The 21060-nt window shown below is 36.7% G+C and overlaps 1 protein-coding gene across 2 annotated transcripts in view; it reads left to right on the top strand.

The window, feature by feature from the left end:
• The window catches only part of CDH9 (cadherin 9), a 71923-nt gene that overhangs the window by 48016 nt on the left and 2847 nt on the right, over window positions 1-21060 (top strand). The window contains exons 3-10 of one of the 2 annotated variants that reach the window (XM_075495637.1): window positions 273-392; window positions 2671-2838; window positions 6747-6934; window positions 8263-8516; window positions 9870-10006; window positions 11395-11516; window positions 20498-20615; window positions 20707-20958. In XM_075495637.1, the coding sequence (XP_075351752.1) occupies window positions 273-392; window positions 2671-2838; window positions 6747-6934; window positions 8263-8516; window positions 9870-10006; window positions 11395-11516; window positions 20498-20615; window positions 20707-20958 (1359 nt within the window). The remainder of the gene's footprint in view (window positions 1-272; window positions 393-2670; window positions 2839-6746; window positions 6935-8262; window positions 8517-9869; window positions 10007-11394; window positions 11517-20497; window positions 20616-20706; window positions 20959-21060) is intronic. The other variant, XM_075495638.1, reaches the window with a different exon arrangement.

Raw genomic sequence — 21060 nt, forward strand, 5'->3', positions numbered from 1 at the left:
TAATGCTGTGTTGGGTTTCAAAGATGTGTAAATCCCTATGCATTTACTCATGTTTAACTGAAGCATGAAACTTAAGTGATAATGATTTTAGTTTTAGTCATGAGGAAGATGAGACTTTATTTTACTGTTTGCTTGGGTAGGATAACACAGGATTTGTCCACCGGATGCTGTTCAATTTTTTTGTGAATTCAATACTGAAACCACTGCAGGTGGTTTACAAGAAGTAGGCGCCTTCTTAAAATCTGCTGATTCCTTGTTTGGTACCCATTTAGGTACATCTGTTATTCAAGTGACAGCCACAGATGCTGATGATGCCAACTATGGAAACAGTGCCAAAGTGGTGTACAGCATCCTCCAGGGACAGCCATATTTCTCAGTGGATCCAGAAACAGGTTAGCAATTCATTCAGTCTTACTTTTTGTAATGATAGAGACCGGATGCAGGGATCAAGATACTTTTCACTTGCATTTAAATATTGGAACAGGCGTATGGCATCATATGACTTGACACGAAGCTGATACACTTCTAAATGGAAACCGGAATCACAATAAAAGTATGCCTATTTTTGTTAAAATAATATTATTCCAGAAGAAAACTGCTATATTTAGTATGAATAAGACTTCTAGAAGACGACTGTTAACTGTAAAGGTCAACAGTTCAGAAAGAGTGTAGAATATTGTAAAGGGTCCAAAGAACCATGAAAGTATTCAAGTTTATTTTACACCAATTTCTGGGAATTTCATCTGTTTGTCTTTAAGAAAAGCAAAAAGGAGCTGAAAAATTTCAGACTATAAGGTAAAAAAAAAAATCCCCAAAGGTAAATTAATTATTTCTAAAAGTTTGTGATAGATTCTTGACCATCAACAATTTTTAACTCAAGATGCTTTTTGAAACTGTACTCTGATTCCAACAGCTATTAGTATTGAAGCAAGAAGCATTAATGCTTTTAAGTTGTAAAACATGAATGGAAGCCTTTTCACTGTTATGCAGGAAATCAGATAAGAGACAAAGAAGAAAAACTTGTGAACTTTGGATCCAAAATTGGGGTTCAAAAAAGAAATAAAGAACAATACCCTCCCCCCCCTCCAGATACCTCATCCTAATGTACCTAAGACTTAGCAGGTATTGCATTAGCTTGTTCCTGCATGTTATCAAAATTTTTCTGGTTTGAAAATCCAGAATTTAACTTCAATTGTGCCCAGAATTCTTGAAGTTCCTAATCCATTGAGCATGCTCAGATGATCGCTAGTTTCCTTTTGAAACAGTTTCTTTTTTAAATACAGCAAGGGCCTTATATCAAAAGGATAATAACAGTCACATGACTACAGTTTTAAAAGGGAGCGTAACGATTTTGCCTAGGATTAAAGTGTTTGGGTTTTTTCCACTTTTTCCTATCTCTCTTCTTTTTCTCTTTTCTCCAATCCCCTACTCAAAACATCTTTACCAGGCATCAGCAGGGAAACAGGACCAATACCACACGGTCACTAACTGATGGCAGTAGGTGGTTAGGCAGGCAGACAGTTTGGGGGAGACCTGGGCTCTCATCTTTGGTTCTGGGATTATCTTTCATTTTTATCCAATTTGCTTTTTAATGTTACATATATTAACAAGCTTAGGTACGGTAATCAGAACCTGGTAATCCTGGATCAGACGTAAATACCATAACCACTAGACTACAGAGTTTTTTTTCATTGTTTCACTCTCTTTCTAGAATTAGGATTTTTCCAGGGTTGCTTTTTTTACATAATAGGACAGCTTCCATATCAAGCTGAGCATCTAATGAGAGCCTTCTTCTGAGAAAGGAAAGGCAGGGGTGTGAATCCTCCAAGCAAAAAAGCACACTGTATTTAAATTCTCCCACTTCACAAGAGAAAGCTCTCATGACTTCAACCTTCAAAGCCACCACCCCTCTAAATAAAAAAAAAAAAAAAGCTCTGCTTGGTTTTCTAAAAGAAAACATGTGTGCATCCACTTTAATGAAAATGTCTTTTGGGCTCTGGATCCCAGGAGGATTAAGGTCACTCCTCTGTTCAGGCTACGACATTTTTGGTTTTCTCACCGGAGGTCCCTACTCTTTTTGTGTGCTGTACAAGAGTCTGAGACATTTAAATTACATTTATGAAATTCTTGAGATTGGACACGCAAAAAAGATTTTCCAACACTAATTTTACAGTCTTGTCCAATTCTTTTATTAGATATACCCCTAGCTGACTTACAGTGGCCATCACTGCACATTAAAATCTATGATCTATTACAGTTCAAAAGAATGAATCCAGGGCATGTTAGAATTTGGCCTTGTGCTATATGTCAAAACCTCACCAGGGCTGGAGATTACATAATGTATTAAAATAATAACTGGGGATAGTATCTGAAAAACTTCATTAATTCAACAAATATATTTATATTTTTGTCATTGAAAGTATAATTAAATTGATTTAGCATATCACAAACAATGAATAACATCTCTGTTACATTTACTTCTCTTTTCTCTTAAAATCACATTAAATCAGCCATAGATTGAAAGGTTTATTGCAGTATACCTTGTTTTGATTGCTATGGATTAACATCTGCACAGTATCTTACATGAACCATTTAAAAACTCTGAGATTAACGTCGGTGGTGCTTCCTCTCCTTCACCCCTCTGTCTCTCCTTTTTCTCTCTTCTCCAAGGCATAATCAAGACTGCTTTACCAGACATGAGCAGAGAAAACAGGGAACAGTATCAAGTGGTCATCCAGGCCAAAGACATGGGAGGCCAGATGGGAGGACTATCGGGGACCACCACCGTGAACATCACGCTGACTGATGTCAACGACAATCCGCCTCGCTTCCCCCAGAGTATGGAGCATCTAATACTTCTGTTGTTTTCCAAAGAACCTCTCTAAAATCAGCTGTTTCACTGTGACCATCTGGGATCTTCTTTTTTTCTCCCTTTTTTGTTTAGTATAAATACTGGCCCACTGCTGTGTCTGTTTATGTTGCAGCATTATTAAGGCAAATGGGAATCTCCGCCCCCATTCTTTTAATAGCAAAATACTTCTTGGAATGATAAACTTACTTCCCATTCTTACTCTGCTTACAGGAATGTGAGCTGTAACAATAACCTAGGCTAACTGCAGGGACTTGAAAGCTTTTAGAGGAATTTAATTACAAAATATAGGGTTCAGGTTTTGGAGACACTTGTAGTTCCACATGTTTAGGCAAGCAAATAGGTCAGCAAATTTTCTTAAGTACAGCCTTGCACAGGCAGAGTTGGTCAGGTGGTATGCTCTGCTGGAAGTCTAAGCATTTGGTTTAGGTACTTGTAATCTGTGTTCCGCTCTTGGTGTTGAATGATTTTGATAATCTAGACCAGTTTGACACAATTCAGTTTTTAAAAAATATCTCTGTAGAATAAAACCACAGAACAGCTGCACAATACAGAAAGCTTCACAGCATACTACAGATCCTTTCATCCTAGGCCACTGGTTTAAATCCAACCCCAAGTTGTTATAATCAGCATCTGATAACTGTTTGATAGGCTGCAGACAGAAGAAATGTACAGCCTAAGTTCAGGGCCTGCTGGAAAAATGTCCACATTATAAAATTTGAATTGCTTGTTGGCACTGATTAGGGACCTGACTGGCTCTCTTTACAGCTTCACCAACGACTGAACAAACAGTCGACTGATTTAGAAAACTCTCTCCTGGACTTGAAGAAACTTGAAAAGCACTTCAGTACCATGGCAATAAGTACACTCAGAATAGTATAAACAGGTCAACCTAGAACAGCTTTTTAAAAATATTAGAAAACTCTGATAGTGTGGGAGAAAGGATTCTTGAAATTGCATATAACTTTTTTTATCTCTATTCATGATAACAGATTGTTTTTTAAAAAGAGAGGGGAGGGGAAGTACTGCAGTCCTCATAAAGACAATATAATTTGAATTCACACTCGGAGTTCACTTGCTGAGAATCACCTTCACATGGCAAACTCAAACAGCAATTTTTAACCAACCTTCCTATTTGACTTCAGGAGGGCATACTGCTTAAACATGTATAGCATGATATAGCCCATAATATTTTGGCAAATAGGAATTGTTGAACCTAACTTAGAATGTGGTGTAGCACATTTCATTGTAAGTTTTGTTGCTGAATTAAATTAAATCAAATTAAAGTGAATTAAAGTAAATAAAAAATGAAGAATGCATAGAACTGCAAAATAATTTAGGGTTTTTCAGTCTCCTTAGCCTTTGTTCCTTATGATGCTCTTCTTTCAAGATTAGCTGAAGACTGAAGTCTATGCAAGTTCTTCTGATTATTTCAATAAGTTTTGGGTTTGGTACTTAATTATAGAGAAATGTACACAATTTAGTCCAATACTCATACAATATTCTCTGCAGCTTTCTACTTTGAACATCACTGAAACACATTGAATGGGCTATAGAAGTCCTGCTGTGGGATCTATTCAACGGTACAATGTTTGTTTTGCTGATGACCCTTCCCTCTCATTTTCTTTCTCCTCAGCAAGGTGGTTTTCAATACTTCCTAGGAAATCAAACATAGAGAAACATCTGGAGGTTTTTATTTCTTCTTAGATAGTTATGAAGAGGGGTGTACCTTCAAATAACTATCTAGTTCTGCAAGTCTGCTCCTTCCAAAAACCATTATCTTCTGTTTTCTCTTATGTGAGGCAAGAATAAGTGAAAATGTGGCCCAAAGAAGAGGGTGAATTGCAAATGGAAGCAACAGAAGTTAATGTCAAGATATTGAAGAACTAAAGATTGATTTCTTACAGGGACAGAAGAAATGGCAGAGTGCACTGTGAAGTACTGGTTGTTCAGACTGCATTAAGAAGGAACAGGCTTTCTGTTTTGTTTTGTTTCCTGAAAGGAATCCTGGACAGTTAAAAGGCATAGACCTAAACTGAATTTAAATGGCACCATAATGAAAATCTTACACATTTTGAATCCAATTGTACTCTAAACCAAATTAGCCATCTTGCATGCCGATAATGCGTAGTACTCACACAGCACCACAAAAATAAGGAATGCTTTCAGATAGAAAAGCACTCAAGGGAGTTATTTATTCTGGAAGAAGTCATAAGTAGCATGATTAAATCTGTTCTTACAGTATTTCTGGCTCACCTGCCAAACCCTTGAATTTGAGCAAGCCTTCAAACTTATGGTTAGCTGCCAGGAATCCTAACTTTCATCCCATTTTCAGCCTGGTTTAAGGGAATAACATGCATTTTAGTCAGTGTGGATTGCAGCCAAACAGTCTACTGCTGAGTTTTCACTTACAACCTTGAATTTGTGACAGCAAATACAATTTAGCATCAAGCATTAGCTTACATCTTGTTACACATCTATATAAATATAGGGTATTTGCAGTGACACTCTTTTGTACTTAGTCTGTACATTTGGGGATAGAAACTCATTCTGCACTCAGACGCTCGGTATAGTCCTTGTACTTAAAAGGAACCTTCAAGACTCTTTAAGCGTGTTAAAAGAAAGCAAAGGACATGTAAATATAGGAAATAGGCTAGTTGCAAGAAAGATACTTGACTGTACTGTACTACAAGTAAATACAATTTATACAGGTTCTTATTCCTATTGGACCTTTCAAATAAGGATTTTGCATTTTATCAGGGGCTAATTTTGTCAGGTCCAGACTCTTAAGGTATTTTTCCAATGCTACTACTTCACTCAGTAAATTAATATTAATTTACATGAGAAAACAGATCAAAAGAAACATCAGATTCTGGAATGTCACATGTAAATTGTTGAATATATCAAATTTTTTTTTACATTTTCTTGGTAGCAAATAACTGAAAATACTGATTTAGAAACATTTGTGTCTTGCTAGTCATGAAAGGTCTTCATTGTCTAGTTCTGACTGGTTAAGAAAATCATCTGATTACTACTTTTTCTGCAACTACATGTCTTTATAATTAGATTTTTACTGCAAATGTTGTCAGAAAATACATATAAATTCACTTTTCATACACGTAGGCAAGATAAAAATGTCTGTGTAATCAGAATTCTTTCTAGCAAACCCTGATTATAAAAACATTAAATGAAACCAACCATTGAAAGAGCACAAAAAGTATATGCAGAGTAAATTAAAGAAAATCTGAATGTATCTGCATTTCAATTAACTATAGCAATTAACATGAACATCCATCCAAATGCTCTTTACCATGACTCTTTAGTATGTATTACCAATAACGGATGAATGAATTACTTTCACACAGAACACCTACGAACCTTAAATATATTTTTCAAAAGAATAAAAAAAGAAGCCTAGCATATTTTAGTCTCTTTCCAAAATCCACACTGGTTTCTACAACTCTTGTGCCTTGAGAAAATGAAAAAAAATCCCCTACTACTTCTAAATATGTCTAGGAACATTTCTAGAAAACTGAGAGAAAAAAATATATTTACTGTTAAATAATCAAGGTTAGAACTGGTGCCTTATTGTTGAGCTTCTCTGTTCCTTATAGCTGAAGAAAAATGAAAAAAAAAAAAAAAAAAAGCATTAAAAGCACAGTACTAAATGGCTTTGACGAATCACTTCAAATTTTTGTGACAGTTTGTCAATCAACTCCAAACCCTGGTTTAAAGTTTAGTATGATGACTAACAGCATTTTTCTTAAAGTGTTTCAAACTTCAAGTTACTTAAAAAATCCAGGTGAAATTGAAGATGTTTATTATTCAGAAGAACACAGCTTCTCAAAATAATAAATACTTGATTTTGCTCTTCCAGGCACCTACCAGTTCAGCTCTCCTGAGTCTGCACCACCTGGGACTCCTCTTGGCAGAATTAAAGCCAATGACCCCGATGTGGGTGAAAATGCAGAGACTGAGTATAGCATCTCCAATGGGGATGGATCAGACATGTTTGATATCGTCACTGACAAGGACACACAGGAAGGGATTATAACTGTCAAAAAGGTTTATTTTTTTCTCCCTCTCTTTTATATGTACTTAGCTCTCCAGGTGTTATGGTTATTTTTCTTTTTCCAGGGGAAGGGAGGGTAGATCTCACAAGGGGTCAGGCTGCCAAGGAGTTGTTGTATTGGTTTTGTTCTTCCCTTTCTTCAGCAGATATCTGTTATTTTCAAGTCTCGAGGGAAATTTACTGGCATGTCGCTTCACATAAAGCAATATTTCAGTGGCTGCTGTCTGTTCAATATATATACTCTCACACACAGTACTTTTGAATTAGGGCTGTGAAAACCTGGAGGGGTTCAGTTCACAGTAGGGTTTGTCAGCTGAATGCTGCAGTAAGGCTCACAAGGGTTGGAGGCTCACCTGGAGTTTGATGAACTTACACCTCCAAGGCTAAACTGTCCCTCTCTAATCTGTCCAACAGCCAGGTATCTCCAGTACCTAAAACCTATCTTGGTTTAAGTCCAACCTTGGTGCAACTTAAGTTTTTACATATTATGTCAATGGAAGCCCAAAGAGCAAAGACATGGGCAGATATTTAATTCAAAATGCTATCTCTGACAGATTTATTGGTTGCTTTTTAGTGTTCAGACTGCTAAACTCTGAAGACTATTTTCAGTTCTATTCTTACTGAACATATCAGTAACAATTAATTGATATATACATGTATATAAAATATAGATCTATACACATATATTTGGAAACATACATATATTTATGTATGTGCATGCATGTATATGTGTACATATGTGAATGTCTATATGCATATGCATATATGGATATGTATAATATAAATGTCACATAAATTGGAAGTCAGACTTCATGGTTCTTCTTTTCACTCTGGAATATGGAGGCCAGGGACAGGTCTGGGTTGCTCCTGATGCAAAATAGGCAAGGGTAGATGATAATGGGGGAGGAGTAAGGAAAAAGGAAATAGGACAGAGAGCATTTAAGAGCTGGGATAATTGTTCTTGTTCCTACAAATGAGATGAGACAAATAAGATCTTTAGCAATCCCTACTTGTAGATTGAGTCCAACTTCCCTGTTTCTTTCTCTTTTTCTATTTTTCTCTAGATTGACCCCTCCCGGTTTTCCAGGAATCCGAGCAAGTAATAGGCAGAGGGATCATAATTCCCTTGTTGCCCTATAATACTCCTTATTTTTCTTATACCTAGAATAAGCCCTAATATACTCCATCTTCTCCAAGATGCATTAAATTTTAGAGCTTTTGTTCCTAAAAATGCCTACACTTCTAATTCAGCATTATAAAACTGACTCGCATTTCTTGTAAAGTGACACAATTTTCTTTATTACTACTATTTGCTCCCCAGCGTCTGGATTTTGAAAACAAGATGTTATACACCTTAAGAGTGGAAGCAACCAACACTCATCCTGATCCTCGTTTTCTTCAGCTGGGGCCATTCAAAGACACGGCTTTGGTCAAAATTTCTGTGGAAGACATAGATGAACCTCCAGTGTTCAGCAGACCCTGGTATTTAATAGAGGTAGATGAAGATGCCAAGGAAGGAAGCATTATTGGGCAGGTTGTAGCTCAAGATCCGGATATAACAAAGAATGCAATAAAGTAAGCCATTACACAATATAGAGTGCTTTAGATGCGGGTCAAGTCTCATGCACAAAGTGTGATGAGAGTGCAATGGAATAAGGGGCCACTTGAGTAATGAAGCCCATAGGGGCTACTGAAAAGTGTCAAGCAGAGAAATATCTGTGGGAGCTTGTGAAGGTAAACACAGTTAGCAGTACAGGGTATGCTTCTGAAGGACAGCCTATAGGCACCAGGTAAAAAGAAAGGAGAGGTCAGCACTTAACTGGCTTAACCATGTTCTAGTACTTTCACCAAACTGTTCATAAGATCATGCTTTTATACCATGTTTCAAGGAGCAAACTTATGTAAAATACTCAAAATGGTGTATTTCTATGCTCCCTGTTGGTTGATAGCAGCCAGCCTTCTGTACCTTCATAATCCCCTAGACATAACACTGTCTACCATGTTCCATAGCTTAACTATTTAATGATCACATTATATTAAATAAGAAATGATTGCGAGAAAGTCATAAGAATTAGAGGAAAGAGTTCAGTGCTGTGAAATTGCTGCAATTGTTAGCCATCTGCTATTATTATCTGCAGTGACAAACACAGCATTGAAATTTGTGTATTTACCATGCAACTGATTAAGAAACCTGATTTCTGCATTCCTGAACAAGCCTGTTATGTCCTGCAGCAGTACAGTTTGGGGTAGGAAGTGTGGGAGCAGGAAGAAAATAAAATATTTTTAAGTAATCTATGTATAAAATCTCAGTTTAACCTGACAGTGACTGGTAACTACTAGACTAATTTAAAAACACCTGTAAAATAAGTTTTTCCTTGCTGGGAAAGAACAAAGCAAAAACAAGTGTCATAAAATAAGATTTTTAAGAACTTTCATCTTAAACAGCAACTAATCCAAAGATTTTTCTGGTGATTTTGATGGTCCTTGTGACATCTCAAAAATATCTTGTTATAAATTGATACTTAATTATATCTGCTATGTGTGTCCTTTGATGACTGAGTTCTCCAAGAAACAATTAATTTGCAAAAATATTATCTAAAAATGTTCACTTTTAGTTGTTATTCCAACATTCACTTTATAAGCTAAAATGTAATTTCAAATATTAATCTAACAAACTGCCCACATAAATAGTTTGCTGTTCATCCCACTCACTAGTCTTAAAAAAATTGTTTCTCAGTATTTGTAACATGCTGCACTCCTCAGGAAGCCACAGGAAAGCTTAGGTTAATTGTAAAGAAAACATTCTTGTTAAATTAGAATGATTTAAAATTACACAGTTAAAATTAGAGAACTTTTAGAGGTGGCTGTGAGCTAAACTAGAGACTGTAATAGGAGACAGTGATGCTCAGTTGTACTGTATCTTGACAGATATTCTGTGGATCGACACACTGACCTTGACAGAATCTTCAACATCTATTCAGGAAATGGATCCTTATTCATCTCAAAGCCACTTGACCGGGAAGAAACTCCCTGGCACAACATCACAGTCATAGCAACGGAAATCAGTAAGTTGGAGATCATTTATCTCAGAACATTAGAACTGCGAAAAGACTGAAATTCTACAGTATCTATGATTAATCTTGTTTCATTAGTTTTGCCCTTATTCAGATATTATCAATAGACAGTATCTTTAAATGCACATCTAAAAGTTCTATTTACTACTTTAGGATTATCTTTGCCCATTTGTGAAAAGACAATTTGGAATTCTCAGGCTCAGCAAAACTGTGTACAGTATATATTAGACACGTTAATTGGTTCCCTGAGAATTCCCAGCAAATACTTTGGTGCAGGTGTGATGCACTGGCTTTATCCTAAGCTAAGTCTTTGGGAAAATCATTGGAAAAAAAGATGTCTATGACGGACAAATAACATTGTCAGAATGACCACTGTAAATAGGGGAAGAAATTATGCTTTACCTCAACTGCTTTAACTTATCTCAGGAAATGGCTTCATTAGAAGCCAAGACTAGAGGAAATTCTTTCCTGTCCATGTCTGAAGCAAACCATGGCCCTAAGTCTTTCACCTGGATTCTTTACTATTCTGTTGGAGCCTTTTAGATCTGGATGTCTCTTGCCTGCCTCTTCTTTCCAGCCAACTGATAACAGTCATCAGATGGGAAACAGAGACACTGATTTTAGGGAACAACTTTTCTCCCTTCCTTCGTTCTCCCTATAGATTCCCCAGGAGTCTATGTGCTTAGCAGTCTGGGAGTAGGTTAATCTGGAGAGATGAATTATATCCCCATTTTCAGAAAGACTGATACCTTTTCCTCATAAATGCTTTGTCATTTTTTGGTCAAATATGGTCTCCATTTTCAATATGTGTACTGTGAGATTCATCTCCAGCAACAACTCGACCTTGGAGGTCAAGTTTGTGAAGACCACTTGATGATAACATCTACATATATCCTTTTTTTTGTTTTGGTTTTTACATTTTTGGGTAGAAAGGACAACTCTGGGTTGGTTTGGTTTTTTTTAATGTTGTTGTTGTTGTTGACTGACACTGTTTAACTGCTTTACTCGTTTGAACAAGTAAATGTTCTTGACAGCTTGACCTCAGGAAACAGGTTTTGCAATAAATCATTTGCTGCACTGATGTATGGAATACAAGTCAATAATAACTCAGTGGTCTGTTTTTAATGCAAATCAATTTAAGTATACTTTGTATTATTTCAAAATACTTATACTATAATAGAATAATTTGTTTCAAATATAAATAGGGCTTTTATGCATATAAAATGTATGTCAGCAGAAAATGAAATATAATTGTTTTAATATAGTCAAGATACATGAACATTTCTAATGTTTATTGGAAAAAATATATTAGATAATTGCAGATCTTTCCATAGACTGTGAAACTTTTCATCATAATATAAATAATTTTCTTGTTTCAGATAATCCTAAACAAAGTAGCCAGATACCTGTCTTCATCCGGATTTTAGACATAAATGATCATGCACCAGAATTTGCCAAATACTATGAAACATTTGTTTGTGAAAACGCAAAAGCAGGACAGGTAAACAAATACTTGTTACTGAAGAATTTACAATGAGACTATCCTGGAATACCATCATGAAAACTTCAGCGTTTCTTAATTTGAACAACTGCAAACCAACCCAGCCTCTTTATTCCCTACCTTCTACAGAAACTACCAGTTGATTCAAAAAAGGTTTGAGGAGATAAAAGACGCAGGATTTTACGCTAGTATAATAACATAGTATATAACACAAAATCATACTTTAAGGTGCTTTTTCATTCCTAATATCAGAAAATATTTTTCATAATTTGTTATGCACAATGCTACAAAACACTTTATATGGTTTGATAATTCCATTTCTTTCTGGATTTTTTTCAAAGGCTCAGTTAATGTAGCCACACCTTCAAGTACACAAAGCAGGAAAATCTTTTATTATGCTTCAGTAAAGGAGACATGAAAAATAAACTTTTACAAAAAAAAAAAAAAGATAATGCAACTGTTTCCACTGTAAGTTAAACTTCAATTTGGAATTGAGCTGAATTTGGTCAAAGCTTATGTATATCCCTTTCTAAACTATCTCAGCAATTCTTTTATAATCTGAAAGGACAATAACAAGATTTGTAGGGAAAATAAAGTGGTAAATGGGAACTGAGAAAGGAGGCAGATCAACAGAACTTAGAGCCAGGATATTACAGAAATCTTTTAATATTACTGCTGCTGCAACCAAAATCTATTTTTGCTAATGCCAGTCAGCCTTTCAGTTTTAAATCCTATGAAGAAAGATGTATGTTTTGCTGGTTTTTAATTCTGAAAGTATTTACGAAATAATTGGATTTAATAGCAGATTGGGTACCTCAAGACTCTTTCAAGCATGAGTCTCTTCTCTAGACTTCACAGAAAGTATGTGGAAAGGATCAGAATGTAGGATATTTTGTTCATCCTTAGAGCACAGTGACCATACAACACTCAAAGACTTTACAGAGCTGGGGAATATGGATACACATCAGGAAGCATGCTCATGTTTTACCTTGGTCTCTGCCCAGTGTTGTATTTAACATAGCTATGCGAGCTGCACTGAAAGTAGCATAGATGGTACCTGAGATGAGTCTAGAATTTCATGTCCTGCAGAACTCTAGACAGAGCAAGAACATGCAATTTACCAGTTGCAATTCAAATGATGTTTTATGAATGGTTTAACAGATGAAAAAAAAAATAGAAGAGATCAAAAAAGGGAGAAAAAGAGGATACAGGGATTGCTGGAGTTTGCATTCAGTTCTACTTATATTTCATTCATTACACCTAATACTGGAATTTAGGTAAGTGGGTTAGAAATACAGAGGATACTTTGAGTGAAATCACTTGGCTTTGAAGAGGTACTTGACCATTATTTTAATTCTTTTTCAAGAAATGACATAAATAGAGGAATATACATATCAAAGACAGTGATGAATTAAATTAAAACAGTGGAAGGAATTATAATATAAAAAAATGAACAAGGAGCACCTTTTGAAACAACTGAGGTTTATGATCAGAACATTGTGTCTTAACCAGTGACTTAAATTGTCACAGAAGAATATGGTTCAAGCCTTAGAGAATGAGCAAAAATTCCCTAAACTTCTGGTTATTGTACCATCACAGTTTTGTTTTATGATTTATAAGCTGTTTTTCCAGGTGGAATACATTCAAATAATTCTAGCCATTAATTTCAAACAGCTAGCATATGACCTAAATTCTGTCTGTGCAACAAAATCTCTTTGCACAATATGAAATTGAGACAAATAAATCTAAAATCTCAGTATAATGACTGATAGCAAAGTGAGTCACGTACTTTAATTGCATAACACAAAGAAAGGTTCCAAAGCTTACAAATGAAGATTTCATTGAAATTAATCATGTGCAATTTTATCAACCAGCAAACACAGGTTTTGTCATATATTTAAACCAAGTTCAATCCAGGCATACCGCTTGTCAGTTTCCTTAACCCAGTTTCCATCTAGTCTAGCATACTTGATGAAATATCCGTTAATGTATAAAATTTAATTTACCTTTCTGGTAAATTCCATGTTTTTCTAACAACAGAGATGACAGAGACCCATTAGATAGGCATACTGTTATTCAGACTTCCCTTCCATCTAGTGTACCAATGTAATTCCAGGAATTATTTTCCCTAATTGGAAAAATCCACAAAAATACTAGCAAGACAGTGTGCACCAAGTGTAGCTGCAGAAGAATGAGAGATCCAGAACATTCTCCTATTTGTTAACAATGGGGTTCCTCAAGACAGGTATTGGGTTCATATCTGGACATGTACATATAGTTGTACATGTACATGACGTAGTATTTCAGAAACAAATTACCATCAGTACATGAGACTAGTTTTATTTTGGTGCCTAAAAATACCAATGAATATAGAGATACACACTTGAATATTTTTGGCCAAGGATGCTAAGTTCCAGATAGACTGTATTGCTCGTGTTTAGCAATCCCCCTATAATACAATAAAGATATAGAAACACGTTGTGTTCATTCAGTGCTACTCCACCTTACTTTAGAGATCACCTAAAGCAGCTGTCTTAGAACTATTATTGCTACTTGACACATCACGGCAGTGCTTCTACCTCTGGTGCCCATAGCAGGAGAGCCAGACTGAGAAGATAAATATATTTAGTTTTGGGTTTTTTTTTTTAAATTGGGCCCAGCTATTAATCACACTGCTCTCTAAATCTCAGTTGCATCAGGAAGCAGTCAGAATGATCAAATATTGCTCTCTGTCACCAAGTGACATTACTCATTCTCAGCATCAGCAGATATTAGAGGCTGCATTCGCTGTGTTTTTCAGATAGCCTTAGGACGGTCAGAGGAAAGAAAATCCTACAGTCTCTCCTCCTCCCCTGCCACTCTTTTGTCTCCAAACAACAATGGTCTGACTGGGGAGAAATATTATCACTAGAGGTGCATAAACAACTACACTCATTAGGCTGGAACAGATTTGCCACCATGCGAGTACCATTCCACTGTCTAATACCCAGGCTAAAGAAAAGTATGACGCAGCCTTCCTCTTGCACAATTTAGAAATCCCTACTCCTTTGATGGCATGCTAGAGCCCCAGGGCCTGTTGTGGGGAAGGCTCTGGTACAAGATCTCTCATGCCCTTGTCAGGGGAATTAATTGGGTCTTTTTAGTTGGATTAGAGGATGAGTCCTCTCCATGGAAACCAGGAAGATTTACTTGAAAAGGAGAGTGATTTAAGTGAACTATTTGCTAGTAACAATTTAGCTAATTTCAACAGCCATCAATAATACTACTTAAGAAAATAACCTGAGTTGCTTTTTTTGCACTGATTATATATTCTTTCCTGCCATTCAGGGGCTCTCAGATGTCAGAACCAAGAAGGAGTTTGTTTCCTCTTTCAGAAAGCAGGCAGATTGATCTTTTCATTAGTCTCTATACCCCCTCCCTGTTTCAGATGGAGCAGACAGACATCACATTTTTCATGTGGCCATTGCTAATTATCAGTCACGAGTTGTTTATACATTGTAGTTGCCTTCTCCAGGTAGATACCTATTGGCTTGATTTAGTGAGAGACCCAGTCTGTCTCTCTTTTGAAGTAAGAATTGGAGTTCAAGGGAGAATGTTCCAACTTCTGATAATCATTCAATCCTGCTTTAAAACTGCCAACACATTTGTGGAACAGAGCCAAGACTTGAAAACCAAACTGTTTTGCATTGCCAAACGTGAAGCTTTGTTAAGTGGCAGGCATTTTAGAATATTTCTTAAGCATCAAGATCAAAGGTCTATTCAAGCTTACACGCATGTGATGGAGACTGCTTTCTGCAGCTAGCACCATACAGGTGTATAGGCTAGAATTATGCCTGAACATGTGTGATCACTCAAGCCACAAAATGACAAGATGGGCATCCACTGACAGCTGGATTGATTTTGAAACACTTCTATGTGGGGACATTTGAACTATATTATTACTTCACTCATAGAGAAATGTAGCCACTTTGAAATCTTCTACAAAATCTTCATCCCACCCACTTACACTATGCTGTGTTATTAATACATTCAAGATTAGTTAATGATTGGCCCTGCCAGATTGTACAGGCAGGAAATGGGGCAATAGAAAGAAAGGACAGGAGAAACACGAAGTTGCTCTTCCACCATTCCCCCATAGCATCTGCACACTACTATGTTCTGATGATTGTCAAAAGCACAGTCTCTCTTACAGTACGTTTTTTCATAGTTTATTGCAGACACAGTGGTGAGATCTTTCCAGATTCCTTGAGAAATATTTGCAGCACAAAACAAGTTTAATAGATTTCAAGAATGACAAAGCCAGTGCTCCAAGATCCAGGATTTGTTCTGTTCTCTCCTATACCACTTCTCAAAAAAGTTTCAGACAAAACCAAACAGCAAAATGTCCCAAACGTTCCTTTCCCAAGTGCCTAGTGATGTCTTTTAATCTTAGAAGCAGCTGAAAGTAGATAAATGACATTTGAGAAATTTCTCTGTTGTACAATATCCAGGTTTAACTAAGAGCATAATATAACAAGAACAAAAGCCCAAATTATTCAAGTGGACTGAAGGCCTAGACCTCTGCATATCTATAATAGCACACAAAGAAACACCAAAATTCAGCAGCTGTTACTGTACCTCTAGCTTAACAATGTCTGTCTCCAGTGGCCTTACTTCTCTGAGACTGGAAGTTAAATTTTCATGTCATATGACAATTACATTGTTTTAAAACTTCAGAAAGGCACTGTCTACAACAGCAGACCATCTTTAAATTAATGTGAAAGTGACATTATTTTTCACTGTCATTTATAGTGACTTTTAAAAGAAGGAATTTTGAAAAAAAGGTTTAAAAATACGATCGCAACCACAAATATGCTGCTGTTTTGAAAAGAAGCAGACATTCTATTTGTCTCAAATTTTGTTTTATTAGTAGAAATTTTTAACCTGGAAATATATTGTATCTGTCCATGCATAGACCTCATCTTGTTCAACTTTCTTCAATGAACCTTTCAAGAATCTGCCTGAAGCATGTTGCTGTATTTTTAAAGTGTGTACCCTGGAGCCAATGTGCAACCGTGGTTTATTCGCATGACGTGCCAAGCCAGCACAGGCTGAAAAGCCCATCTAAAAAATGGCTAGCTGGTGCTGACCTCTATACTGTTAAAGATGCACTACTAGCTTAATGTTTGCTTTAATGGTTCCTATATGCCTTTTAGAGGCAGTCCCAAGGCTGAGCCCACAAAACAAGTCTCCTACTTGTGCAGCTCTCCGTGTCCAAAAATGCAGCCTCAGGAACAGTAAGGGCATGCTCTGAAGTGCACAGGGTCCCTTGTTATTGCAGAATGCCCCCATCTAGCTTTTACTCACTTTCTGTCTTAAAAACAACTTGAAGAAAACTGGAGAGCAAGCTACCTCTAAGGATGTACCAGATATACATAAGGAATCGGTTACTAGGCAGTCTATTCATCCCCAATCACTTTTTCAGAGATGAGTATGAATAGCTATAAAATCACCTGAACATAAACTACAATCACAATTTTGACTATGGTGTAAGTCATGGCCTTAAAAACACAACATCCAGGAGAAAAAGCCCCATAAAACAGTATTATAATGAAATCATTTCCACATTTGAAAAAGTGATGCCAATGGGAAATAGGTCCAAACCCTTTAACAGAATCTCTGGCTTCGTCATGAAAGAAATTCTTCAAGAAATTTTTCCAGTGGGAATAATTCCTCATTCACAAGTCATCTTACATTGTCAAGCTGCTACAACCACTTCGTCCTCAGTGTAAAAGAGAAACTTTATGTCAATGCCTAAGTTTAAATTTTCAGTACCCTTAAAGACAAGTGTGCCCTAAAAACTTGAATTTACCCAATAAGGTCCACTGAAGAGTAGAAGACTGCTTCTTTAAACACACACAAGTGCACATGCACATGCACACACAACCCTCAAAACAATAATAATAATGCCGTATTTTCCAAATTGTGCTCATTCACATGGGAAACTATGCAAGAAAGCAAAAAATGGGAATGCTTTTGATCTCTAAGCCTGATATGCTTGAAACATATTTGAGTAGAAGTCATTTTCTTGAAATAACAGTTACCTCATAAACCTTACAGTGTCAGAGATCTTTCTCTGAATTTCTAGTGAAGAGTGATCATAACTCAATGTTTATAACTGCTTCAAAATGGAAGAATACTTTTCCAACATGAAATTACAAAATGTACGTGAAACAGTACTAAATTTTTGCATATAATTGTGATACTTAAAATAAAAATAACCACATCTCTTTCATTTCTGCAGTGATTATCATGAACATCATTCTCTTTTATTTACAGCTGTATAACTGAAAAAAACCTTAATTAGATAACATTTCTAATTTCCTTCCACCTATTCATCATTTGGAAAAGTTCACCTGCAATCATCCTTTCTCATTGTTCTTTTATTCTCCCATCTTTCCTGGTGGAAGAACAGCTGGTTCTCAATTTATGCAGCCAATAGTTAGAGCAGGTAATAAGTTCTTTTTTTTTTTTTTTCTTCTTCAGCCTTACCCTCAACAATAAGTTTTCAATGTAATTAGGTTCCTCTATGCCTGGCACAATTGTCCGCCTCCATGTGATTTGCACATGAAGGGAATGAAATCCAGATCCTACAAACATCCCACTGATTACATCTCAAAAAGCCCCAAGATACTCAACTGCAATTTCTAGTAGCTATTATATCAGGATATCTTCTTGAGTTTTTCAGCAAGTAATTGAACAAATATTATCACTTATTCTAATTCTCTCTCTTCCCTCTGGTACTTTTACACTTTTTCTGTCTTTTCAAACTTGTAAAAATGTGAGGAAAATTTTCTCATTTCAATTTGGCATTTCAGTTCTATCAGAAGGAAATTTTTTTTTGTAGCAATATTACATTTTTGCATTAAACAATGCAAAACTAAAATTAAGCACCATCCTGGTCTTGCTCTCTGTATTGCCACTCTCAGAGGCAGATTGTGGCAAAGAGAAAAGCAATGGGACATTGGAAAACTGTTGGCATAATCAGAGACTGAGCAACATACTGAACAGGATACTTTGCCATAAACAGGGATTTGGCTAATCTTGGGAAAAAGCTAAAACTTAAAAAAAAAAATTAAAAATCTAAAGAGCAATGATCACCAAATGCTTTAAAAGTGAAAAAACCTTAATATGTAGTTATTATTGTAATCACACTTAGAAAAACTGCATAACCCTGCCTTCAGCCTAGTCACGTCTTCTCGTATGAGGCTGATGTTCCCAAAATACCTTTCAAGTTCCTCAATATGCCTCAAAAATAAAAAGAAAATTATATTAAAAAAGATTCTTGTGGTTGTTTTAGAAGGAGCTGCTAGGAAGTGAATGATCCAAACTCAGACTTTCTCTACTGTTTTTTTTAATAACAACTTAATATTATTAGCTGTAATAAAAGTATCTCAAAATTAACTTGAAAAAAATGGCTAAATACTCACTGTGCAGTACAGCACTAACATGTTTCTGAATGATACAGTAAGAAAAACACTTTCGTATTTTTGGTAGTCCTATAATTATGTTTGTCTAATACAGTCTTCCATCCTGAGAGATGCTAAATACCTTCCAAAATTTAATTGTATCCTCAAGTCCCACTCAAGCTAATGTTCAGAGAAAGTACACAAGAAAAAGCCATTCCTTACTTGATTGCTGCAAAGCTTAAAAGTCGTATCAGTGTTACTTGTCAATTACTGTATTTCTTGAAGAAGTCATGCTGTACTTTCCTGGGAAATATCACAAAAACAAGCCGTGAAGTAAATCTTTGATAACAAGTGGCTTTGATGTCTGTGGGATTTCAGGACACCCTACACACTAGAAACACTTGAAAACCTCAAGACAGGCATTGGCTCCCTCATGGCTTTGAAAGAAACAAGTCTGACTGCTGAGCTCTTTCTGCCTTTAAGTTTAGGTGCCATGGGAACTCACATGTACTGAGTTGCAGCATCCTCAGTTGAAGATTACTCCCATTCTCGTGCCACCAAGCTTTGCCATCCTGTGATTGAACTCAAACAAGCCCTTGCAAGGCAAGGTGGAGTATGGGTCACTCTCCAGTGTGATACCCACTAGGGAGTGCAAAGGACATTCATATGGCTCACTGGAGTTACTACGACTCATGCAACCTGGCATGGTGTTAACTATTGCAAGTCATTTCACAACCCACAGTTTGTGAAACCAGGTAGCTTTTCTTTCCTCAGTTCTGCAGCTGCTTTCCCTAGCCTCTATCTATCAGTCTAGCAGGACATAGAAAAAGAGTCAAATTGCTAGCGTATATGTGTGTCTATATATACATGAGTACACATATTTGCACGTTTTGATGCAACAGGAAAGCCTGTGCAATCTAGAGGTACTGCTGAAGCCTCTCTTTTATTAGTCCACTCTACTCTGACCCTATGTTGGCACTATTATCACTCCTTCCCAGACGGGCTCGAGTGGCCTTGTTAGGGCAGCTATAAAGGCCCACAGCCAGAGGTTTCAATTTAGGATGGAGTAAAGCATCTCTTTTTATTACCTCAGCAGAACCCATCAGCCTGCCAGTGCAGTACTCCAATTTATCGCCAGGAGCGGATGAGGTGGACTGGGAATTAGACCCACTTAACAACTAGTTTACACACTACTCTGTGTCATTGCTACATGAGGCCACAGGAGGTTTATGGCTTATTCAGAAGGGCAACTGTTTCTGTATCACTGCAAGATACTGAGAACAAATCAAAGCACACGGCTGTCTTGCAGTGAGGACTGGCCCCTTTTTCATCCTCTGTTATATGTTTAAACAATAAAACAACAATTTTCTCACTGTAACCTCTCCTGTGTTTATGAGGGGAACATTTGGCTTAGGACATCAGTTTGTGTCTTCAAATAGAGATTCATTGGATTTTTACTGGACATGAAAAGTAGAGAACTTTATTTCAAACACAAGACTTCTGAAATAGCATGAAATACTGTTTTCTTTATAGCTGATCCAGACTGTGAGTGCAGTTGACAAAGATGAGCCTCCTCAAGGACACAAATTTTTCTTTGAGTTGGTGCCAGAATTTGCTGTTCATCCAAACTTCTCCATTGTAGACAACAAAGGTAACTGCTGACCAGTACCATCCCCCCCGCCCCCCCACACCACATAAAACTTCATCCAGCAACGTTTATTTATTCTGCTTTTCCATTCTAGATAACACAGCAGGAATTGTGACTAGAAGAAATGGATACAGCCGTAGTAAGATGAGTACTTATCTCCTGCCAATCATAATATTTGACAATGACTACCCGATCCAGAGCAGCACTGGCACGCTGACCATTCGAGCATGTGCCTGTGACAGCCGGGGGAACATGCAGTCCTGCAACGCTGAGGCCTTGCTCCTCCCTGCTGGCCTCAGCACAGGGGCTCTGGTTGCCATTCTCCTCTGCATCGTTATTCTGCTAGGCAAGTACCAGTGACGAGATGTTTAATTGACTAGGCAAAGGTCTGGTCAGTTCTAGACCCCGATATTCTTCAACCCCTTATTCACATGACCCTGAAGAACAA

Source organism: Mycteria americana, chromosome 2 (assembly GCF_035582795.1).
Source record: "Mycteria americana isolate JAX WOST 10 ecotype Jacksonville Zoo and Gardens chromosome 2, USCA_MyAme_1.0, whole genome shotgun sequence".
Taxonomy (NCBI): domain Eukaryota; kingdom Metazoa; phylum Chordata; class Aves; order Ciconiiformes; family Ciconiidae; genus Mycteria; species Mycteria americana.